At 37.9% G+C, this 26,765-nt stretch overlaps 1 protein-coding gene across 7 annotated transcripts in view; it reads right to left on the bottom strand.

The window, feature by feature from the left end:
* adgrl3.1 (adhesion G protein-coupled receptor L3.1) overlaps positions 1-26,765 on the bottom strand; it is a 149,869-nt gene that overhangs the window by 24,461 nt on the left and 98,643 nt on the right. For 6 of the 7 annotated variants that reach the window (XM_072670605.1, XM_072670608.1, XM_072670609.1 and 3 more), the window contains exons 11-16: positions 22,701-22,884; positions 12,431-12,553; positions 11,920-12,125; positions 10,765-10,941; positions 7,413-7,622; positions 535-755 (exon numbers count right to left, since the gene is read on the bottom strand). In XM_072670605.1, the coding sequence (XP_072526706.1) occupies positions 535-755; positions 7,413-7,622; positions 10,765-10,941; positions 11,920-12,125; positions 12,431-12,553; positions 22,701-22,884 (1,121 nt within the window). The remainder of the gene's footprint in view (positions 1-534; positions 756-7,412; positions 7,623-10,764; positions 10,942-11,919; positions 12,126-12,430; positions 12,554-22,700; positions 22,885-26,765) is intronic. The other variant, XM_072670607.1, reaches the window with a different exon arrangement.

Genomic DNA, 26,765 nt, shown 5'->3' with positions numbered 1-26,765 from the left:
AAGCAGTCTCCTTCTACTCTGATAGATTTCTGAGATGAAGAAGGAAAAAAGGTAGAAGATAGCTACGAAAAATGACAAGATTTAACAACTATTTAGCTGAGACTGAACAGTGGGAACCTGTGAAACAATATTTTGAGCAAAGTGAGAAAAATAGAGGGTTGTTTCTCAGTAGCATAATTTTTAGAATATTGCTTAAGTCTCACAGTGATTTTAAATTGGGCTTACCTGTGCTGAGAAGAGATCTTAGAAGAGACAATATTTTTCTCTGAGAACTCTGAATATGACCATAACTGAAATTTTCCATTTAGAATGGAATAATTGCTCCTTTTTGAAATTTGAATTATGATCACTGACTTAATGTAAGTATTACTGAATTGTTACATTTGGAATGCAGTTATTACATTACTGAATTTTAAAATTTTAATGAAATCATTACTGAAATTTGGAATTTAATCATTACTAGCAATGTGCATAATGACAAAGGACCTGAAAGAGATGCAATGTGTTTTTTTGTATGTTAGTGTGCGTACTCACACTCTGTCCGTCCCGTAGCTGCGATAGTCGACGGCAGCGGACACGGCTACTATGAGGGCGGGCACACCATAGCCGGTGAGGTAAAAGTACTTAGTGCGTGAGTATTCACTCTCAAACACCTCCACCAGCATGATGTACAACTGGACCCCTTCCAAGAACATCCATGTAAACGCTGCCAAGAAGAAAAAGTGCAGCAGGGCAGCAAAGACTGCACACACAATCTAAAAAAAAAAAAAAACATACGGAAAAGCCAAATCGGTAAATGTTTACAGGCCAAATCTGACAACATACACACACTTATTCTCACACACTCTCATATAATACATGTCTTGATTATGCTTTTGGAGCATGTCTTGACTTAAATGAGTTTTCCCAATAGATTTTCCATATTATCACTCTCTCTCTATCTCTTTCTCTAAGGACGTGAAGAGGTTTCCATTATTAAAGGGAGGTCAAAGATCCATTCTTCTCTGGTAATTAACGACAGCCAGGCGCCACTTAACCACTTATGGGATGGTGTGTTTGTGTGTGTGTGCATTTTATTTCTTGTCTGTTTCACTCAAGTTGATTCCACATTTAATTTGGCTTTAAAAGCGAAAATGAAAACAACACTTAAACAAACTAAATAGTACTTTTACTCATTCAGACATGAATGTTCATTATAATGGAAAAAACATGAAAATAGTTTAATTAAATATCCACATCCATATTACACCAACACAATCTGCCTTTTAGTTTAGTTGTTTTTTTGTGTAGTGTAGATACAGTGTATTTTATTCATATGGAAATGTTTGGGAGTTTGAATCAACTTTCAATCAACTTCTTTCTGCAGGCCCCCTAGTGTTTATTCTACCAGCAGAATTAAAATCGACTGGTTGAATATTTTTTTACTTATCTGATTCTGCTGCCAGAGTAGTAGAGATAGTCACAGAAAACTTTAGGTCAAAGAGGTGTCAGGGTCAAAAACATTATTTATTTAAGACTTGGTTTGGACTCAAAGTTAAGAATTTGGCACTCGACTTGAGACTGTATTCATGCAGGACCTTACTTGAGACTTGCCTAAACAGACTCTGGACTTTGGAACTTGGCTTTGACACTTACTTGTCGTGACTTGAGACTATACTTTAGGCTTGTTGGTGTTACCTTGGGGTTCCACTTGTCTGTATTAAACAGAGGACTTACTTCAGACTTGCTTGTACTGACTAGGGACTCACTCAAGACTGTACTGATTAGGGACTCTATTTGATGCTTGCCTTTACTAATCAGAGTCTCAATATGAGGTTTGTCTCTACTGACTAAGGACTTTAGATTACCAAGTACTCACTCAGCGCTGTACTTAAGACAAGCCTATATTGACACTGAACACTGGTTATACTGAATTTGATTTTTCTTTCTTTCTTGACTTGTCTTAATACTTGCCTGTATTAACTTGGAACTTAACTTAAGACATGCCCGTACTAACCTGGGATGAGACTTGAGACTTGCCTGTACTAAACAGAGAATTAACTTGTGACTTGCCGTTACTAATCCTTAACTTGACTGGAGACTTGACTGTACTAACTTAGGATATAACTTGAGAGGTTTTAGGGACTTGTTTCCTTGTTTGTACCAATTAGAAAGTTGACTTGATAATTGTCTGAGCAGAGAACTTGACTTGAGACTTGCTGGTGCTAATTAGAGATTATTTGGTGCTTGTCTGTACTGATTAGGGACTCAATTTAAGACTCGCCTATGCAGACCCAGGATTTCACTTGTCTGTATCGACTAGGAAACTGTCTTGAGACTTGCTTGTGCAGAGTAGGGACTTGACATGAGACCTGCCTTTACTGACAAAAGACTGGATTTGAGACCTGTCTGTGCTGGCTCAGGACTTGATTCAATACTTGTCTATTCAATACTTGTAAAGTTTGTAAAGATAAAAGATTTATCTTCAAACTACGCAGAAGTAAGATATGGAGTTCCGCAAGGCTCAATTTTAGGACCGCTATTATTTACATTATACATGTTACCACTGGGCTCAGTTATAAGCAGACATGGTGTTAATTTCCATTTCTATGCAGATGACACACAGCTCTATATATCAGCCAAACCTGACGATAAATTTAGATTACAGAAAATGGAGGACTGTGTAAAGGATATAAAACTCTGGATGTCACATAACTTCCTTCTTCCTTAACAGTGACAAAACCGAAGTTCTCCTTTTAGGTCCAAAAGACTCTAGAAATAAACTATCAGACTTAATGTTAGACTTGGCAGATTCTTCCATCATTCCTGGTTTAGCAGCTGAAAATCTTGGCGTCACATTCGACTCAGATTTACCATTTGAGCAACATATAGCTAATATTAGTAGAACAGCCTTTATGCAGCTTAGGAACATCTCCAAACTAAGAAACTCCTTATCACTACAAGACGCAGAAAAGCTGGTACATGCTTTTATTACCTCAAGGCTAGATTATTGTAACGCACTACTGTCAGGTTGTTCCAGCAGGAACCTCAATAAACTTCAGCTGGTGCAAAATGCTGCAGCCAGGGTCATTACTAAAACTAGAAAATTTGACCATATCAGTCCAGTTCTATCAGCACTTCATTGGCCCCCAGTTAAATTCCGTATCGAATACAAAATTCTTCTATTAACATATAAGGCCCTACATGGCCTCGCTCCTGAGTACCTGCAGGATCTTATTGTATATTACGAACCATCAAGACTACTTAGATCTCAGGGTGCTGGCCTGTTACTTGTGCCCAAAATTCAGAAAACCTCAGCAGGGGGAAGAGCCTTTTCTTATAAAGCCCCCCAGCTCTGGAATAACCTTCCAGATAATGTTCGGGACTCAGACACAGTCTCAATCTTTAAATCTGAGCTGAAAACTTATATGTTTAGTTTAGCTTTTGGTAATTAATGTTTCTTAGATAAGGGCTGCAGGTCCAGGGGTTCGCGGACCCAGGGAATTGTAGTACACTGAGATGCTGGAGCTGTCGTCTCGCTGCTTACACGCGATCACTCAGGTTTGTTGACGGTGGAGCAGATAGATGCTGGTGTTCTCAGGGTGCGCCCGTGTCCGTGTTACCTTCTGGCTCTCTCCTTTTAATTATGCTGTGATAATCAGACCTGCCGGAGTCATCAGACATACCCAGATGCTGATTCTCAACATTCTCTGCACTCCATAAAATTCCTCTTAGAACTAACTTTTCTCTTTTTACCTTCTTCGAGTAAATGGCCACCCAGCCCGACCTGCTGGCAGATTGCCCGCTGAGGTCCCCTCTACCTGTGTCTAACCAGCTGCCACCTACCAGTCTGGCCAGCGGGTCCCCCCCAACCCACCACCACCCATGGCTCACCCGCCTGCCGCTGCTGCCTGTTTGGTGGCCGTGCTGAAACCTAGATGGACTCGTGTCTGTCTGACACTATTAATATCACCACTATCAACTTTCTGTTGTATCTGCTTTGGTAATTTTTACCATTAATGTTTAAATAGTCTGGCCAGAGGAGGATGGGTCCCCCTTGTGAGTCTTGGTTCCTCCCAAGGTTTCTTCCTCCAGCTCTGAGGGAGTTTTTCCTTGCCACTGTCGCCGTTGGCTTGCTCACGGGGGTCTTTGACCCTTCATGTTATTTCTTCTTTCTTCTCTGTCCTTTATTAAGTACTAATTATGTAAAGCTGCTTTGTGACGACAACAGTTGTAAAAAGCGCTATACAAATAAATTTAACTTGACTGACTTGACTTGACTATACTGACCAGAGCCTGTAAGTGGGGTGGAGCAGTGCTTGTATTTTTGATCACTCCATTTTTATGGTACTGATAATGTGTCCATACTCCTGTTCACACTCACCATTAGTAGTTTTAATTAAATATTTGTATTTGAGATCATTTTTGCTGTCTTTGTGAAAATACTTAGCAAACCCCATACTTGTAAACATGTACCATGTTCAGGTCGCAGTCTGCCTTGGAGGCGTGGGTTCAAATCCCACCTCTGACAAGCTTTGGGGTGGTGGTGGCTCAGCGGTTAGAGCTCCAGGCTATTGATGACAGGGTTGTGGGTTCTATACCTGGGCTCGGCAAGCTACCACTGTTGAGCCCCTTGAGCAATGCCCTTCACCCTCTCTGTTCCCTGGCGCAGCAGCACTGGCTCACTGTACGGATGGGATAAATGCGGCAGCCAAATTCCATCTGTGTCCGTCACAAATGGTCAATGTGATTGTTTAATGTTTAATGTAGTTGCATTACGGGCAGGGGTATTACATGTTACCATGATGCGGTATGGGAGTGATATTTAAGCTAGGGAGAACACCAGCAATAGGCGTTTACAGTGTGAAGGAAGTTAACATCTGCTTTACTAAACTTTGGGAGTTGTACGTAGTGCGATGCAGGTATTCTGGGACAAACTGGCTGCCACTTTGTATTGGTTTAATCTGTTTTGTTTTTGTACTGTTGTCTGTTGCTTAAGCGTTTCTATTGATGTTTCCCCACTGGCCAAGGATGATTTATTCCCCATAGCTTAGAAAATTTACATTGCAGTTATGAGGCTTCTTGTGCTGGCCACTGGAGCAGCTCTAACTCTTTGTGTCTATGCATGGGCATTGTGTTTTTTTCTTGGTTGTTTTTTGGTGCTATAGTAAAGTATCTTTGAGTTTGATGAAAGTGCTCTAAAAATTATACTGATGATGATAATGATGATTATTATTATTATGTTTTCCTAAATATTCCTCAAGAGTGTTTGCGCTGCACATATAGGATCCTGATGTGCTTGTTCCAAGCTTGGCTCCAACAAGCTATTGTGTCTTCAGCCAATGTTAAAGGAAGTTGTCCAAAAACACACTTTTAAAACACTGCTATTTTTTTAAAACACAGTGCCAGAATTACTGTGATGTAAATAAATGTCGAATGTCACTGTGTGTGTTAGCACTCTAGTGTGTCTGTATGTGTTCACTGCACGGCGGAGACCAAATTCCATCTGTGTCCAACACAAATGGTGAATATAGTTGTCTTGTAACCAAAAAATATGACAGGTAGTTTTTGATCTGCTTGGATTGAGAATCATGGCAAAAATCTGCAGAACTTAACTTAAACAACACAGAATTCAATTCTAAATATCTTTAGCAATAACAGAATAGCTGAATGCTGCCTCCCAGAATATCTGAATGCTTTATGTTTGGATGCCTTACACCCAAACAGATGCTAAGCTATGGTTATTAATATGCAAAGAACCAAATTAGCTCTTCATTGCACATATGTACATAACACATTGCCAGACCATGTCCATTTTAACCTGAAATTGCCACAAAAGGCCCAGTAATAATGAGTAACTTTTAGTTAGCTTTGAATAAATATTATATACAGTTTTATGTAAAAAAAAACAACAAAAAAACAGGAACAGATGTAAACAGATTACGGATACAAACCAGTGGCTCTCAGCCGTAATTCTGGGAATCCAGTCTCCTGCACATTTAAGTGTTTACTCTGCCATAAAACACTTCACTCATGAAAGACTTGATAATTAGTACACAGGTTTAACCAGATGTGTTATAACATGGAAAGCTGAGCAGTAAATAGGTCCCCAACTGCAAAAAATGGCACATAAAATCACAATGCTGTATATGTATACTAAGATGTGCACTACAATCAAATGTTTACAATCGTGTTTCTATTGATTCTTTTTGCAAACTCAGACAATGCCTTCAACAAATGTTGTTTTATGGCAAGAGACTAAACAACTGTAGGGGGGAGACAACCCTGTAAACTGGAGCTGTCCTTAACAGCTTCTGCTTCTGAGCTAGAAACTCGCTCTGTCCATCATCAACAGATATAAGACTAAGAGATATGACTAAGTAACAGGAAGACGATTATTGTAGGATGTGAAAAATGTGTCACTGGACATTAGATTGGAAGAATTAAAAGCTTCAGGTATTACAAAACTTGATTTTGTGCAAATATAACCATGTTGTTATAACCATGATGTTTACAATATCTCAACCATTCAGAGTTATTTTGTTTTATATTATTATATATTTATATTATTTTAAACTGCATGCAAGCCATACATCACCAAGCACAATGCAAAGTGTCAGATGGAGTGGTGTACAGCACACTGCCACTGGACCCTTGAGCAGTGGAAACGTATTCTGCGGAGTGACAAATCACGTCTCTCTATCTGGCATTCTGATGGATGAGTCAGGGTTTGGCGAATGCCAGGAGAACATTACCTGCCTGACTGTATTGTATCAACTGTAAAGTTTGGTGGAGGAGGGATAATGCTATGGGGTTGTTTAATTTTACCCTGTAGTGAATTTCTAAAACGTATGCATAGAGGGTGTGTAGTATACATACAGCAATTTATAAAATATAATTGAATTTGTTGTTTTCCTGGCATGCATCTGACTTTCAAACAAGGTCCATGGTCCTAGGGGTTGAGGTCAGAAAGACTTCTCCAAACACAGGGCTCTAGTCATTTTGTCCAAACAACTCAATCTTTCTCTTAGCTGACCGTAAATGCCTGTGCTTTGGTGATTCTTGGGCTGTTGCTGACCATCAGTTTGGGTCTTCTTCTTCTTCTGTAAATCTACAACCATTCTTCTGAGATCTTTGGACTTGTCAATTGGACTATGTTTTGGTCAATCCAATAAGTGCCGTCAAACAACCCCTTTTAATATGGGCACAGAGAAACTACCATCTGTAGTCAATCATGATCACTATCAAGAAATTTGGAGGCATTGGGCTTTTGGGACTTTCAGCACCACTGAATTAGTAATCTATGTTGGTGTATGTAGATTTTTGACCCTGTATGTATAATTTTGACCCCGTGTTAATTTCAGAAATTTAAGACTGTTGTACACTTATTCTGTATATGTATATATTTATGTATATAAACTCATGTCACTTACAGGCTGGTCGGCGCGGTGGATGCCAGTGAGGAAAAGTGTCTCAGCAATGAAGAGCGAGATGCAGAGATTCTTGTGGATGGTGTTGCGATCACTCTGCAGGCCGCGAAAGAAGCAGAAGGTGAAGATACAGATGAGTAGACAGACGAGTGAGAGCAAAATCCCCACCCAGGTGATCAAATCCAATAACAGCTTCTGCATCTGATCTGCCTTCTGAGAGAGAGAGAAAGAGAGAGAGAGGGAGAGAGAGAGAGAGAAAGAAAGAAAGAAAGAAAGAAAGAGAGAAAAAGAGAAAGAGTGAGAGAGAGAGAGAGAGAGAGAGATCATGTCATGTACTGTCAACAAACTGAATTTCTTTGTAAGCAAGCATTAAGTTTAAGTTCTTTATACTTTATCACTATGCTTAATACACTGACATTAGGCTATATTTCTTTGTATGTCACAAACAGGCAAAAAGTATTTGAGGGTTAAACATTAGGCTTAATTTCTTTGTAGGCTAAATCTAGGGTCAGTTCCTTTGAGAGCTAGAACTGGCATCCTTTTGCTGTAAGATAGCACATGGGTAAATTCCTCTGTTGGTGAAAAACAGGATCAATTTCTTTGAGGGTTAGCATAATGGCTTAATGCCATCATGAGCTTGTGTAAGGTTGAATTTCTTAGTACATTTTTACCAAATAAGTACACTTTTTAAAATAAAGGTGCTACAAAAGACTTTTTAAGCAATGCCATAAAAAAACACTTCTGGTTCCATTAAGAACCAAGGAACCATGAGTGTGAAGAACTTGGCAAATCATTTGTAAACTACCCTTACATTGTAATTGGTAAACTACCTTTACATTGACTTTTTTAAACCTTCTTTAAAGGTCCTTCATATACATTTCCATACTTTGCAAGTGTAAGAAAAAGTTTATTTAAGGGGTTAAACCAAAGCTAAAAAAGACTAGTTTTAGACTGTATTCCTTATATTCCTTTGATGACTAACCCTGTGTACATTTTTCTATAGACTAACAACAGGTTAATTTTCTTTTAGAGCTATCACTGGGATTATTTCTCTGTAAAATAACACATGGCCAAATTCTTCATTAAGGGCAACACAGGATACATTTCTTTAAGGGTTGCATTAGACTTAATGTCTATGTGAGCTAAGGCTAAATTCCAAGTAAGTACCAGTCAAAAAGTATTTCCAGGTTTATTTGTAGCTATATGCCTGTGTAAGATTGCACTACACAAAATCATATTGAGAGCTAGAACTAGACTAAATTCAGATCTAAAATGTTTTCCAAGTGTACAGCTACTTCCATTCATTCTGATTCGCCTCTTTAGGAAGAAACACTCAGTGTAATCCTTAGCTTTTAAAAGCATAAAGCACCTGCTCAGCCTAATGCACTGTCTGAACTACACAGAGCAGAAACAATGTGTTACATTTGTCAGTAGCCATACTGCCTTCAAGTGTTAGAATAACAAATTCATTTTTATTTGCAGTATTAGGAAACGAATGCAGTGGAGCATGGAAAACACTCACTGTTCATTCGCTGAGCACAGGCTGAGCACACGCCCACACAAACACACACACACATACACACACACACAATAGGATTTTATTAATCATTCATACATATCTACAACATCCATTAACACAGCCTCGGGGGTGTGGGAGAGTCCGCTGACATGTGTGTGTGTGTGTGTGTATGTGAGTGTTTAAGGTCAACCCTGCCCTCGGCACACAGCATTTACATTTTTGTATATACTGACCTTTTTGCCTTTATGTCATGTGTATGAAAAAAAATAAATCAACACCCAGCTTGCATGCACAACTGTGGTACCATGTGCAAGGTTTCTGAAGTTGTGAACGGTGTATGAGCCACATGTGAGGTCATCCTTTTATCTATGTGAGCATAATGTGTGCTTGTATCATAAAAGTATTCATTTTAATGAAGTAACATTCAATTTATAACAACCTAATGATAAATATCAAGCCTCTTTATGAACAGTCCAAAATTAAAGATGTCATTATCATTGATGTATACTCTTTGTTTGTACTGGTTTACAAACAAAAAGTATAAGATCTTCCATAAACTAAAGGTAAAAAAAGGTAAAGGTGCATGTATTTGTCACTGTACAGTGTGCACTGTAAAGCGAAATGTGTCCTCTGCATTTAACCCATCTGTGGTAGTGACACACACATATTATATGTAATGTTGATGATGTTAAATTAATTAAACAAAAAATGACTTTGAGGGACTATTTTGCCTCATGTATGCACCTTTCCAGCACAAATGGGTTTTAAATATGCATTTGAGACCAAACCCTCTCAAACAGCAGTAAAACAATGTCTCAGGCATCAGGCTCTGTATTCAAAACTGTTTTACATAATAAGGTTCTGTCATACCATCTTTAGAGATGGATTACAATCACCCCAATTCTAAACGATTCTGACTTTGTAAGTTACTCTAAAACTAAGAATTTCTCTGAATGACTAATAATTCACTTTTCACTTTCCTTTTAGACCAATAGCCGTTCTTAGAAATACATTCAGCCTAATCTTCCAAATCACTCACAAATCAGGATTATTACACAAGCAAAGAAACAAAAACATATCTGAAAGTATCTGAAAGCATAGAAAAAGGTTCTCCTGACCACAGCTTTGAGGCACTGCTAATTACCCAAAGATCAAAACTTCTGAAATACACCAGGAGGCATGAACGAATTGGCTGTAAGATTCTTTTCTATGTAAGCAGTTAGGATGCTCATCTCCACTTGAAATGCTGCATGAAGACTACAAAATATTTATGAAACAATAAATAATGGAACTGGCCAAAAACCTTTCATCTCATAAGTTGAAAGCCAGAATATGTGCACAGTTGTGTGTGTTTGTGTGTATGTCTACACTAACATTCAGAAATACAGAATTATTTATCATATTTTATTAGAACTTATTGAATACTCAATAATAATTTTAAGATGATTTTATTTAATACTGTAAGTGGGAACAACAATAAGCTATTCAATAAAAATATTACCAAAAACTGGAACCATATGCAGATAATAATGTAGTTCCTATTATAGCTTAAATAAGATTTTGCAAAGATGTTTTATTGAATCTTCTTTTTTTTCTAAATCAATTGAGATTTTGGCATGTAAACATATGAAATTTGTCCTGACTGATCGACTGCATCTGGAGTAAGTGATAAGTCATGTTAATTTGACTTTTCACCAAACTACTCTTTTGACTTTTTGAAGTGGATTTGTAGATTTGTAAGGAAAAGAAACTGAATAATTTTAGAAACACAACAATGGTTTGGTACTATAGTGATTTAAATCTGAACATTGGGTATGTGTCTGTGTATGTGGTCACCTTGACCTCCACGTGGGCCATGAGCACAGCAAAGTTGGTGAGATGTGTGCAGGAGCAGGAGGTGTGTGTGCGGTTGGTCCCAAGCAGCCTGCAGTCCTGCGTGGACCAGAAGCCTGTCATAGTCCGCTTGGAGTAGCTCCAGAATGAGCAATTGGGGTTGAAGTTCTCCTCTGACTGCTGTGAATTCCAAATACATGGCAGTCAGTAATCAGCACTCACAATATGAACAGTACACACCAAAATGTTTGGAAGCAGCGCTTAGTTTTATTAAGCGTATATCATAGATAAATATCATAGTAAAAATAAAAAAAAGTATTTTACACTATATAGATTTTTCGTTTAATGTTAATCATTTGTCAATATTTTCCACAGAATTAAAGTGCACAACAGTTAGCTAGAAAGCTAATTGTTAGTAATCCATAGTAATGAATGCTGAATATTTTTACTAGAAGAGCACATGACCAGTTTTATAATGTGGAAAAAACAAAAAACAATCAAATACTAACTACTAGAAAACATTAAAAGCTATCTAAGAAATGTTTGCATTCTTTTTTGGTAAAGAAAATATGTTTCATAATACACAATTTTACATAACTTTGCATTGCATAAAAATTTATATATTGACTGTACAGAAAGTGTACTGCTCATTTTCTGCCAGTACACTAAAAAAGGCTCCTTTCAATTTACACAATTTAAATATGGCAAATGGTTGCATGCATAACAGCTTTCTTTTTTTTTTTTGCTCGTTTTATAACACATTTTATTTGTTTGCCACCTTAAAATCAAGTAAATCCAAATCAACATTTTGTTTATTGAACCAGTACTTATTTTACTGAGTAACTAATTCATATTAATGTAAAGAGATTTGTATTTTGAACTGTTTTCACCATTCATTATGAAATATTCACACAATGTAAAGAGCAGTGCTGATTTGACACTCTAAGCCTATTTTTTCTTCAATAGGTTTTAAATAAGTTCATTTCATGTTGTTTTTTTTGGTGATGGTGACATTTAAATACCTTTATTTATAATACTTATTATTTTTTTATTTAACTTAATTAGATTACTAAATGAATATTTCTTAATTGCTTAAGAAATGTTATTTTTTCTGCAACCAATCAGTCAAGTGACCCATTTGAATGTGTCTTGTATTACCTGTAGATGTTTGACGGTAAACACCACTGGTTCAGACAGGTAGACTTTGTTGCTGTCTTTGTTAATGGCTGCTGTTATAACAGGTGAGTTGACAATGAGGGAGTAGTTTGGATATGCAGCCTCACTGCCTAATCTCACACTGGCATTCTCTGTAGACAGATACTGGCCCAGGTTCTTATAGAGCACAAGTGCCATGCGGATCTCACCTGAAGAATAAACACAGTAAAAAAAAAGTCAAAGGACATTCTCTGACATTCTCTCGATGACTTCTTTGCACAGTCCCCCTTAGTGGCCATTCAACCAGAGAAATGATAAAATGCAAATGGTACAGTATGCGACATAGTCCTATTCATGTGTTTTCATGTAGAAAAAAGACTAACAAAATACACATCTGTTTATCTGTTAAACTGAATTAACTGCATCAACACCAGTGAGGCATCATATTAGTAGTATCTCTATCACATCAAGCCTGCTTACATTTCTGACACTACAAGATGAATTAGTATGGTACCGTTGCGGCCGTGCTGTTTCAGTGTGTTCGCTGAGAGATGAATGGAGTTGCCGGAAGATTCAGACTGCGGGAAAGACAGGTCCACCAGGTTCCCATCTGTGCTCAGCCGTGCAACTTCTAGCTCTGCAATGATGACACACACACACACCAAATCAGACAGTGCCCCCTATTGCACCAGCAAGGTATTAGCATATAAATTACTAAACAGTAGGGTTAATTATACCTGCATATAGATCTAAACATAATATGGCATATCTAAAACATTATAAACTAATTCCAACATAATAATTTGGTTCAGCAAAGTAGATCTTTAATGCATAGCCTTGGAGGTCAGTGTTAAGCATTTAAGCTTAACAGACAGACATGCAACCTAGCCTCAATAAACAAGTTTACAAGTCCATGTGTAAACATTCAGAACATATCAATATTGCAACAATGTATAAAGATGGAAATATATGTGCTGTGTACAGACACTTTCAAAATGAATGATTTATGGGTTTAGTGAGAAGCACAGTGAAATGGACACCTGTGGCTGTCCTGACAGCATCATAAAAAACAGCAGTGGGGCATAAATGTGTGTGTGTGTGTGTGTGTGTTGTATACTACCTTCCCCATGGGAGAGCGATGAGTTAGAGAAGAATTACACAGTTATGCACCTTTAAATCATTTCTGTATATGTGAGAGTGTGTGCGCACAAGTGGCAAATGAAATTGATCTTCCTCATACAGTACCTGCGGGTCCCAGCCAAGTTATGAGCAGCAGAGTATCATTATGTAATTGTCTTTGTACAGGTTGGAAATAGGAGTTAGTAATCTGCGTGTCTGTGAAGATTTGCCTTGAAATACAGCCTGCTACAGTGCGTTAGATCAGATAAAATCAATTATTGAAGACTAATTGCTTTTTTAGCCCCCATTTGATCGCATCAGCATCTTTTATTTTGAGAACGGGTGGGTTACAAATTCATAATGTTGAAAAGGCATTCTATACAGGGCTTTGTGATCATTACACTTTGCCTGGCACTTCTGTGGTCAGTCGTTCTAGGATATGTGCACTTTGATTTGAGTGGTCAACTACTACAAGTACTACACTGGTTGGTGAGGAGCAGCGGGTAACACCATGTAAGAGACTGGGGTTCGATTCCATGTCTGGGTGACTATGCTATGCTACACCAATAAGAGTCCTTGGGCAAGACGCCTAACACTACATTGGCCAACCTCTGTAATATGAGTAATCTGGATAAAAGCATTAGCTAAATGTCATAAATGTAAGTGTATTCAGATGAGATTAGTCTTATATGAGGTGAGTTAATGTTATTTTGTCACACAACATGGACACAACAGGACAACGCTTGCAAAAATTGTGCTCATATTTGCGTAAAATCCTGTAATATTACTCTTTCACATCAGATATTGGTTCTGTATTCCTCAGCTTGTCCAGAAATGCATAAAGTGTGTTTTTAGTGAGGCACAAAGTGCAAATTACACTTCCTGACTGTAGGGGGAGCCCAGAAGCAAGAAATACCAATTCTCGCTAGGTGATTTATCTAAAATACTAGCAGCATAACCTATATAACTGCAATAACGTGTGGTCAGGAGTGATGCTTTATAACTGTGTTATAAATGGAAACTTAAGTTGGTAAAATAAATCACTGCATGACATCTACATACATCTTTTAGGACAACTGACACAAAACTACATAAACATTTACAGTGGGGAAAAAAGTATTTAGTCAGTCACTAATTGTGCAAGTTCTCCCACTTAAATAAATGAGAGAGGCCTGTAATTGACATTATAGGTAGACCTCAACTATGAGAGACAAAATGAAAAAAAAATCTGAAAATCACATTGTCTGATTTTTAAAGAATTCATTTGCAAATAATGGTGGAAAATAAGTATTTGGTCACCTACAAACAAGCAAGATTTCTGGTTGTCACAGACCTGTAACTTCTTCTTTAAGAGGCTTCTCTGTCCTCCACTCATTACCTGTATTAATGGCACCTGTTTGAACTCGTTAACAGTATAAAAGACCTGCCCACAACCTCAAACAGTCACACTCCAAACTCCACTATGGTGAAGACCAAAGAGCTGTCGAAGGACACCAGAAACAAAATTGTAGACCTGCACTAGGCTGGGAAGACTGAATCTGCAATAGGCAAGCAGCTTGGTGTGAAGAAATCTACTGTGGGAGCAATAATCAGAAAATGGAAGACCTACAAGACCACTGCTAATCTCCCTCGATCAGGGGCTCCATGCAAGATCTCAGCCCGTGGGGTCAAAAGGATCATAAGAACGGTGAGCAAAAATCCCAGAACCACACGGGGGGACCTAGTGAATGACCTGCAGAAAGCTGGGACCAATGTTACAAAGGCTACCGTCAGTAACACACTACGCCGCCAGGGACACGTGCCAGACGTGTTCCCCTGCTTAAGCCAGTACATATCCGGGTGCGTCTGAAGTTTGCTAGAGAGCATTCGGATGTTCTGGAAGAGTTTTGGGAGAATGTCTTATGGTCAGATGAAACCAAAGTAGAACTGTTTGGTACAAACACAACTCGTTGTGTTTGGAGGAGAGTGAATGCTGAGTTGCATCCAAAGAACACCATACCAACTGTGAAGCATGGGGGTGGCAACATCATGCTTTGGGGCTGTTTCTCTGCAAAGGCACTAGGATGACTGGTCCGTGTGCATGAAAGAATGAATGGGGCCATGTATTGTGAGATTTTGAGTGCAGACCTCCTTCCATCAGCAAGGGCATTGAACATTAAATGTGGCTGGGTCTTTCAGCATGACAATGGTCCCAAGCACACTGCCAGGGCAACAAAGGAGTGGCTTCGTAAGAAGCATTTCAAGGTCCTGGAGTGGCCTAGCCAGTCTCCAGATCTCAACTCCATAGAAAACCTTTGGAGGGAGTTGAAAGCCTGTGTTGCCGCCGACAGCCCCTCATCACTGCTCTAGAGGAGATCTGCATGGAGGAATGGGCCAACATACCAGCAACCGTGTGTGCCAACCTTGTGAAGACTTACAGAAAACGTTTGACCTCTGTCTTTGCCAACAAAGGATATATATCAAAGTATTGAGATGAACTTTTGTTATTGACCAAATACTTATTTTCCACCATTATTTGCAAATAAATTCTTTAAAAATCAGACAATGTGATTTTCTGTTTTTATTTTCTCATTTTGTCTCTCACAGTTGAGGTCTACCTATGATGTCAATTACAGGCCTCTCTCATCTTTTTTTCCCCAATGTAGATAGACTTATACTGTGTCAGTTATCACAAAGACTGCATTAGTTGATTTCAGCAAAGAATGCGTTATGATAACTTATATATGTTTCCTTACAAGTTATGAATGGCTTAAGTAGGTGCCATTTACATTTGTAAACGCCCCTTTAATTATGTCACTATAATGTAATTTACTGCTTAAGTAACTTATGTCATCGTGCAATTACTGGCATCAGTTGAAAATATTATTTTTACATTATGATTTACAGCATGGAAGATTATAGATTTCCAGTAGGACTCCAGTAAGATTCTGCTCTGGCGAAGCTATGAAAGTAATGAACGAGTCGTATAAGAAGGGGAATTTTGAGGCATGATGGAAATCATCTTGTGTGACATGCGACATGCGCACACACACACACACACACACACACACACACATGCAGACTCATACCACGCCTAAAGGAATGAACGCACATACCCCTAGGGTAATGATCAGAGGAATATTGTGTGTGTGTGTGTGTGTGTGTGTGTGTGTGTGTGTGTGTGAGAGAGAGAGAGAGAGAGAGAGAGATAGCAATCCACAAGGAACAGAGCAGCACAGTTATATAAAAAACACTTCCAGTTCTGCAACGCAGACACACTGCCTTCAAAGCAGACACACACACACACACATGCACACAAAGGCAGCAGGGCTGCTCACGCTGTGCCTAACCTAATTAGCTGGATATAGTCTTTACACGGAGCACAACACAAACCCACCCACTCTCACTCACTCTCTCTCTTTTTCTCTCACTCAATCACAGACACACACACACACAGCAGATGAGATTAATGTATGAGCCCTCTTTATACAAAACTTAAAAGTTGTTTTGATCTTACTGCTGCGACTATGCTGTTATCCCATTTAAAAGAGATTATATTTATATTTAGATCCTCTCTTTGTCATATAAGTAAGACAATATCTGCATTCTGTCATGGAAAAAAGGACAATTTCCAACATGTTTCCACTGCAAACTCTCATCTATCTTTTTCTCTTACAGATTCATTTACTGGAAGCAGCTTGAAGCAACAAGGGTGATGCAGAGAGAGAAAGAGAGAGAGGGAAAGAGAGACAGATAGAGAAAGAGAGAAAGCAGCAGCTCATTTGAATAAACGGATAATCGGAAGAGATTTGGACTGCAAGATTAAGATTAGCTTTCGGGTAAGATTTGAGATTTAAGATCAAAACCGAAGAACAAAAAATCATCCTTTTATTCCCTCCTCTTACTGGAAGGCTTATATGTGCAAAAAAGATTTCTGAATAGATTGGAAAGAAATGTCTAGGAAGTCCAATACATTCCTTGCTTAGCAAGTCTAACCAGACTTGGCATTCATGTCCTAACACCTGTATCAATACAACAACATTACATACATCATAATGGCATTTGTTATATCACAATTACATTACCCAGGCTCACTGATCACTTTCCATCCAGATTTATAATTATGCAGGGTAGCAAATCTATGGTCATACAAAAATGATCACTCATCATTGGTGAGTTTCTGTCCACAGCATTACTGCTGATCTTAAATTACTGTTTTTTTATTACAGTAGTGACACTCATATGTGCCATGTAGTGTGTGTGGTGCTGGTACAAGTGTTTTGCTGGGGTTGAGAATATCTGGGTAAGTGATTCTGAGGGAAGTGGTACTGAGATGGTAGGGGCATGGTAGTGTGTCTGGACAGGTAAGAGTGTATCAGACACTTTTAAACAGGCTAATGCCCGTGGAAGGTTAAGAATGGTCACACACACACACACACACACACACACACACACACACACACACTATATATATATATCAGTATTTTCTTACACCATAATTAAACACACAAAAAGCTTTTATATTTCTATGGCTTTGATATTTTTTTTAAACTTTGTTGGTATTACCAACAAATTCTGCTTTTATAGTCTATAAAACAATGTGATTAAATGCTTTTGTGAAAGGTTCTGCTGATGAAAATTTGACATTAACATGAAGATGAACTTAAACTTGCCCAAATAGTCAACTACCACTACTTTTATTTCAGTAGAGATGTCCAGTTTTGCAAGTGAGTGCATTTAATTTACAATGCTCAAGATTTTTTATGGTGCTGCACCTGAATTGATGCTGCTTGTGCTAAAAGAACACATCACTGGCGCTAATAACTGAAGTGCCTGCGCATAACCCTCAAGGCTGAATGATTAAAGGAGACGTTTCTATACAAAAAAGGAATGATGAAATTCATAGAGAAGAAAGGGAAAAAAGAAAAAATAGGAATGGAGGAGGCAGCAAGGCCTAGAGGGCAATCCCTGTGAGAGCTGTTTCCCATTTAACGAGATGCATGTGGACTGGCCTTGAGTTGCAGAATGGCGGCTAAACTGTTTGCCAGGACCGATAAATTTCCTCTCACATGGTTCAGAAGGGAGCCTCCCTTAACCAAACCTCTTTCTTTCTCTATCTTCAACATTCTCCTGCTCTTTTTAAGCTATTTATCTTCTCTATTTAGTACCAGTCAAAAATGTGGAGAAACCTAAAAGAGGTTTCCCTTTTATTTTTCTATATAATAAAACATATTTGATTGAAGACAAGTGAATGAAACAGACATTTCAACCATGTGCACAAAGAGAGTGACAAGTTCAGAAACCAGTCCCCTGTAGTGGCTCTGGCAGCATCTAAACATTTTGTGATTCTGGGCAATTCTGAGCCATTTTGGTGCACCCTGTGGCTAAAATACAGATGCAATTGCTGTGGAATTATTTAAGTTCAACAACAATGCAATTTCAAATCATGCCCAAAAATCCCCTTTTGAGACCTCAAATCTATTACGATTAAGAGGTCTTTCTAAAACACTGCCCATCATTTGTGTTCTACTAAAGGTGCTTTGCACTGAGATCCCAATGATCGTCACTTGTGATGTAATCTGAGGACAGACACTCAACTCTCATCGTGATTACAACAGTCCATAGAAATGAACATGTTCTATACCAATTTCAAATGGAAGCGAAATACTACCTGCTTGTCCTAGATGTTAATAATGGGCCTCAATCACCAATTCACCAAAGACTATGTTGGTTTTGAAAGCACTAATGCTGCTTTCCACTCTCTTTCACAAGAAGCAAGAATGCCTTTCCAACTTGCATGAAATAAAACTGTCAAGATAATTCTGTTGATAATATTAGCATCACAATCTAAAGATTTAAACAGCACTGATAACTTGTGAAACTGTTGGAGTACATGTGGAGAAGTACAAACTCTCCAATAAAACCCACTACAGGAGGTCTGTGAAGCAGTGAAAAATGTGTGTACGCAATTAATATAATTTTAAGAAATCTATGAGGCAGTCATCAAAATCAAAAGAGGGGCTACAACAATCATAGACTGTCTTAATTGTCAGTTTAATGTGTTTTCTTTAATTGATTTTTTTACTGGGCATCAGTAATCAAAACATTTCTTTCTTTTTTTGACTGACAGTTTAATCAGCACATTCTTTGATTAGTAATATAATTGATAGTGACAAATATCATCATTTAAATTTGACAAAAGTGAAGCATTCAAATGCAAGGGTTTAGATCTGTAAGATGATGAAAAACAAATACTCAGGTGTGTTTAAACAATTAACTGGTATTGTATGTGTCTGATTTTTTTTAGCACTCTCTCTTGGTTTTGAGTGCTGTCTTGTAAAGCGTTTTCTTCATTTCCTCAGCAGGCTTGTCCTTGCTGTCTTTTCCGGTTATGCTCCCCGTGTTCGTTTATCATGTCCTCCACTCTGTCTCTCCCTCTCACTCAGTGTCCTTCCTAATTTGGTCTCTCATGTTATCAATGGGCCGCCTTTCTTACTCTTTCTTGCCTTTGTGCCTCAGACTCACTCCCTGTTTATTTTCTTCTCCTGCATGAATATCCCTATTCTGTGTTCCAGTTTATATCAGACCTCAAATCCATTTTTCTAAAATCTATTGTTTTATAGTACAGCAGTACTGAAATGCTATCACTTCTTATTTAAAAATGTAAAAATACCTTTAGTATTGCATTCAGGAACCTCCACCCACCCCTGGGTTTAACTGAGCTATAGGTGCAGGTGACGTGTATGATGAGTATGAAGCCACGTCACGATATGCAAATCACAACACCTGCCTCATGCTGGGCCAAATTTGAGTAAAATAAGTATTTGGTCAATAACAAAAGTTCATCTCAATGAACTCAAAGCCACTCCTTTGTTGCCCTGGCAGTGTGCTTGGGATCATTGTCATGCTGAAAGACCCAGCCACGTTTCATCTTCAATGCCCTTGCTGATGGAAGGAGGTTTGCACTCAAAATCTCACAATACATGGCCCCATTCATTCTTTCATGTACACGGACCAGTCGTCCTAGTCCCTTTGCAGAGAAATAGAAAAAGCATGATATTGCCACCCCCATGCTTCACAGTTGGTATGGTGTTCTTTGGATGCAACTCAGCATTCACTCTCCTCCAAACACAACGAGTTGTGTTTGTGTACCAAACAGTTCTACTTTGGTTTCATCTGACCATAAGACATTCTCCCAATACTCTTCCGGAACATCCAAATGCTCTCTAGCAAACTTCAGACGTGCCCGGATACGTACTGGCTTAAGCAGGGGAACACGTCTGGCACTGCAAGATCTGAGTCCCTGGCGGCGTAGTGTGTTACTGACGGTAGCTTTTGTAACGTTGGTCCCAGCTTTCTGCAGGTCATTCACTAGGTCCCCCCATGTGGTTCTGGGATTTTTGCTCACCGTTCTTGTGATCATTTTGATCGCACGGGCTGAGATCTTGCGTGGAGCCCCTGATCGAGGGAGATTAGCAATGGTCTTGTAGGTCTCCCATTTTCTGATTATTGCTCCCACAGTAGATTTCTTCACACCAAGCTGCTTGCCTATTGCAGATTCAGTCTTCCCAGCCTGGTGCAGGTCTACAATTTTGTTTCTGGTGTCCTTCGACAGCTCTTTGGTCTTCACCATAGTGGAGTTTGGAGTGTGACTGTTTGAGGTTGTGGGCAGAAAGAAGAAGTTACAGGTCTGTGACAGCCAGAAATCTTGCTTGTTTGTAGGTGACCAAATACTTATTTTCCACCATTATTTGCAAATAAATTCTTTAAAAATCAGACAATGTTTTTGATTGATGATTTTCAGATTTTTTTTTTCTCATTTTGTCTCTCATAGTTGAGGTCTACCTATGATGTCAATTACAGGCCTCTCTCATTTATTTAAGTGGGAGAACTTGCACAATTAGTGACTGACTAAATACTTTTTTCCCCACTGTACATTAGCCTCATAAATGTAGACACAGAATTAAGAAGTATAGAGGAAAATTGTCATTTAGACAATAGTATTTTCTGTGAAACTATTCTTTTAAGTGTATTTTTTCAAGAGTGACCGATTTTTCGGATGTGCCATTTCACACACAGCTGGCCATCTGGCTTCATTGCACACTTTCCTCCAGGCCTGCTCAGATGCAGATGCCTGAAGAAAACACATATCCTTGTACCCGTAAACCTGCAGCCACTTTCCCAAGTGCACATTTCTCTCACTGTCAACACACTAATGGATTTATGGGTCAGAATGTTGGCTACCAGTTGTACTGTCACTGTGTGACCACGCTAAAATATAAAATATATATTGCTGATGTTTTAACCCTTTGAGAAGACTACAGTTCCTTTATGTTGGTTGGTCTGCATGTCAGTGCAGGAGAATGTACAGCATAAAACTGTGTGTGTGTGTGTGTGATGTGTAAACGTTCTGGATAGTTTTGATCTGTTACAGATGGCACACATAGAGTACACATACAGTAGAGACTCAGATCCTGCAGAGCGTATCTTATCCCACATGTGCTTTGCATCATGATGTGTGTGCGTGTGTAATTCCAACAAATATTGAATCTGACTTGCCTTATATAGCTTACCATACTTGTGATGACTGCACTCAATAAGTTAGAACATGTGCTTGTGCATTTTGTATTTGTGTATGTCTGTGTGAGTTTGTAGTTTCAACCCATTTATCAGCATAATAAGTATGTTTATGCCTATAGAAACTCCATGCAACATTCCAATAAGTAAACATTAACATTAATGCCGCAAAAATAATATACATTAACAAAGTGGCTGAGATGTTGCGATTTAGTTAGAAGAGCAAAGTTTTGGACCTAGATTTCTCTCTGATGCCCTCAGTCATCCCATAGATTTGTTAAAATTCCAGGTGTTGGATCATAACCGCAGTTAATACTGGGCTTCCTCATGGAGAGGTTTGGAAATTGTTAAACAAACACACTGACACTGATGTTATTTGTATTTTTTTAAATAATTAAACACATACTCAGATAAACAGCTCAGCTCACAAAAAGAAATTTGATGTGCCTAAAGGTTAGAAGGGAAAAAGACACATTTTTAAGGAGACATCTCATTTGAGATGAGATGACTCAAAGTCTCAGTAAGAGCTTCTTGATCAGTTACCTATTCTTTCAGAACCACAGTTTTGAGTTATCTCACAGTGAAAGGATACATAGAAACATATGCGGAGTTCCAGATCTGAAGCATTTTTGAACTGCAGTTTTGAAAACTGTTTATTCAATTACTTTTCTTTGTTGTTTCACATCTTATACCTAATACCCTCAGAAATATCTAAAATATCTATATGAATATTCAATACATGAAGTTTGGTCCGTGACTATATTGTTGCTGTACTGCAAATCTTAAAAGATTAAAATTTTTGCAGTTTTTTTCACTTACAATAATAGGAACCTGGCAGTTGTTTTTTTTACATTGTGTCACAATTTCATGATGAATGAGCCAATCCAAATGCTTCAAAATTATTTGGACTAAAATCATATTACACTGAACTCCATTAAAAATTAACAAGGGTCTTCTGTCTCCTGTAAACTCGCCATTTTAGATATTCAAGGTTTCTGCATGTCCATATACAAACATATATATTTCTAACGAAGAAGAAATGAGGAAAAACAAAAAATAAGAAAAATAAGAAAAGAGTGAGAATAAGTAAATGGGGTATATAGACTTACGGATGTTTTTGGCACTCTCCTGTATGGTGTCGGTTTTCAACAAGTTGTCGGCCAGCATGAATGCTCCAGTCTCCACAGTGTCCAACAGCATGGTGGCACAGCGCAGCTGCTCACTGACTGCCAGAGCCTTCCACGCAGCCTGAGAATGCCCCTCCAGGAGGTTATTCACTGTCTCCACCATGGCCTGAAAGGGAGAGAGCACAACTGCTTAAATATCATAGACATAAACAAACACAAGAATACTGGTGTATAGTTTCAACTACACAGTCTGAGGGGGTGAAAAGCATCTTTTTTGTGTCTTTCCATCCTTCTTATCTGTTAGTACTAAGGTAACACTGGTGCACATGAAAATGATATAGTTGTTCTTCATTTTCCATGTGTTTTATTTGAAGCTTGTAACAGACATTAACCTTTAACCTTTAATAATCTATTTAGACCTTCCGATAGGTCTAGAGTGATTTCACAAAATTTATCCTACTCATTTTAAATCAAAATATTTATCTCCAGCTGGTTAAGCTGTTTGACCAGCTTAGCTCTTGATCAGGGTAAGATATGTTTCATGGTTTCGCTGAAACCCTAGTCTACTAGCATGACCAAAAAGATCAAGCTAGTCAAGTATGACCAGCTTAACCACAATAACAATGCAATTCAACTTACATGACTAGCACTGACCAAGGCTGTTCATCAGCATGACCAGGCTGACCTGACCTAACAGACATTAACCTTTAATTGTTACCACCAAGTCAGTAAGTCATCTATCTAGAACCTCCAGTGATTTCACTAAATTGATCCTCCTATTAGTTGTGTTAGTTCATTTTATGTTAACAACCAGAGCTTTTTTTTTTACTTTTTTTGGAAAAAAAAAGAGAAGTCTAGACAAAAGTACTGGGACACCTGCTCATTCATTGTTTCTTTCAAAATGAAGCATATAAAAAATAGTTTATCCTGCTTTTGTCAGAGTAACTGTCTTTACTGTCCAGGGAGGGCTTTCTACTAGATTCTGGAGCATTGCTGTGAGGATCGGTCATACTAGTGTACCTGACCACCCTGGTCCACTAGTATGACCAGTTGACCACAATGGTCAACCAACTTTACCAAACTAGTCAGAGATTTACAACCATAATTGAGACACACTGAGACTGACACTGAGAAACACATACAACCTGCCACTTTAGTAAGAGACAGTATCACAAATCTGTCTCTCACCCTTTCACTTCTCAATACACATACACCTTGACAACAACTGTGTCCATCTCCATGGTGAAATATAAATCTGTCAGAGTGAAGATAGTTTCATAGGGAACTTGCAACTTCGTGAAAATGAAAGCAGGTGCTGTCACATATCCCCACACTTGAGAAAGAGTGCTATCTTTTACATCTATTTCTGACCAAACGACAGTGAAACTTACACTTAATATACCTGAAGCTAATAAATGAGCATTTATGGAAATATGTGATATTAAGACTGCCTTTTAAACAGGAGAGTCTATATTATTGCAGGAATATTAAAATCTCAACCTTGAAAGGCAAATTACATTTAAACACTTAAATGGTTATTAAAACGTTCCTATTGCGATAAGTATCACACTGCTTTTTTAGTTAGGAAAAAAACTAGTATAACTAGTGTGTATATGTGTGTGTGTGTGTGTGTGTGTGTGTGTATATATATATATATATATATATATATATATATATATACATACAATGCATTTGAAAAGCCTTCAGACCCTTTCATTTTGTATTACATTTTATGCAGCTGCCTTGTGCTAAAATAAATGTAAAAAAAACTTTTCCGCATCATTCTGGCCTCATTACTCCATAAGAAAGTAACAACAGAGTTTTTTGCAAATGTATTAAAAAGGACAAACTGCATATTGCATTGACATAAGTTTTCAGACTCAGTACTCAGTCACAGTCGTCTTAGGTATGATGCCACAAGGTTTGCACACCTGGATTTGGGGATTTTCTGCAGATTCTTTAAAGTTCTGTCAGGCTCTGTCTCTAGAGATGTTCGATTAGGTTCAAGTCAGGGCTCTGTCTGGGCCACTCAAAAACATTCACTGAGTGGTCTTGGCTGTATGCTTAGGTCATTCTTGGGTGTTCCAAACTTCTTCAATTTATGAATCATGGAGGCCACTGCGCTCTTGGGAACTTGGGATGTTTGTAGCCTTCTCAAGTTCTGTTCCTCTACATAATCTTTTCTTTGAGTTCTACAAGCAGTTGTTTTCTCCTTGTGGCTTGGTTTTTGCTCTGATATGCACTGATATACACACACACACACACACACACATACACACTAGTTATACTAGTTATAACTAAAAAAGCAGCTGTGAGACCTTATATAGGTCCGGGCAACTCTACATGTCCAAACAACTGAATTTACCACTAGTGGACTTGTGGAAACATCTAAAAGATGATCAAGAAAAATGGGAGGACCCAAGAGTTAAATTTCAATTGTCATAGCAAAGGGTCTGAATACTTATGTCCATGGTTTTCCTTTTTTGACAAATGTCCAAAAATTATATACAAATGTTTTTGCTTTCTCATTATGGGGTATTGTAATTGTAAGTACTGATATTTCAGGACAATAAGATCTATACAAACAAACAAAAGATTTATTTAAAAAAAAGAGTTATTGATAACTTTATATCTCGTATAAGAATGTTTCAGATTTATCCCCTAGTAATTGTGGTTTTGAGGTATCATTTGCATCTTTATCCTGTTGAAATGGGAATCTTCTTATTAATACCGGCCTTTTAACATTTGTATCCAGACTATTCCATGAAGATTGTCTTTGTACAAGCTGTTGCAGAACACATGATTTTGTTTAATAATTTAAATAAATAATAACTTTTTAGGTTAGCTTTAGAGTGAAAATTACATGATTCTAGATATAAGCAGCAAAACTACTCCTGAGGTGTGTAAACCATGGAGTTCTTAGGATGTGCATGGGGCAATACCAACAATGTCATCAATGAGAGAATCAATGTACATACCTACAATAAAGTACTACATTAAATCACTTCACAAATCCTAACAAAAATGACTAGTTCTCATTTTAGTGCCTATGCTGACAGTTCTTACCTGTAAGTTGTCAGAATTTAAACTGAAGCAATTTAGTGTTAACACAAGTTATAAAAGCTCCAGGACAACATCAGTTGGAGGTTTCCTTTCTAGTCGCTAGTGAGAAAAACTTTTTAAAGCCTTTTTTATCTGTCCTCAATAGCAATAACTGTATTTAAACTTTTGACGTCCATTAAAAAACAGCAGAAAGTTGTAATAAGGCCATTGTTCTAGTGAAGCTTTTAAGTATTTGAGTCTTTCACAAATGTAAAAAAAAAAAAAACAATCCAGAGACTTAAATATTACAAGCACAAGCCGATACAACAAGGGTGTTCAGGATAGCTTTCATTGGGCATTTATGGGAAAAATGATTTTAATGGTTTTAATGTTAATATAGTATTTGCAGATATTCAAACAACTACATCTGGTGAAACTGATTCTCAACAGTGTAAGTAATAAATTAGACTTAGGTTTTGGATTGGGGATAAGATTAGTGTCACATTTAGGGTTAAGGAATAATGTATAATTAGTTAAATGTTAAATGCATCCAAATTAAGTTCTACATTTTATTTTTTCCATTTTACTATTTTCTGTTTGCTCAACGGTCTGTACTAAAGAGCTGCACAGAAATTAAAATTTTGCCCTCCCTGGCATCTATTATCATCCCAATCCCCATTTATTTCGATTATCAGTCCAATTACTGTATATTGCCAATTGAAATGAAAATGAAATGTCTCACCTTTGAACAAAGTTTTAAAAAATTAAGATCAGCATCAGGAAACAGAGACTGAACAGTGTTAATGGCAGATTGCTAAGCAGTTTAATGAAAACATGAGAATGAAAAAAAAAATTCTAATAGTGCCTTTCCTTGCCATCAGTGTTTGAACCCAACATCAACCCTTGAATTGTTTTTTATAACCTGGCCACTTTAATACATTTAAATCTGCCAACAGAATAACTGGGACATGTGCACGTTCATGCTGGGCATAATAAAATGTATCA

This window comes from Salminus brasiliensis, chromosome 24, assembly GCF_030463535.1.
Source record: "Salminus brasiliensis chromosome 24, fSalBra1.hap2, whole genome shotgun sequence".
Classification (NCBI taxonomy): Eukaryota; Metazoa; Chordata; class Actinopteri; order Characiformes; family Bryconidae; genus Salminus; species Salminus brasiliensis.
Note: the sequence above shows the minus strand (reverse complement) of the source record. Positions and strands in the feature narration are given on the sequence as shown.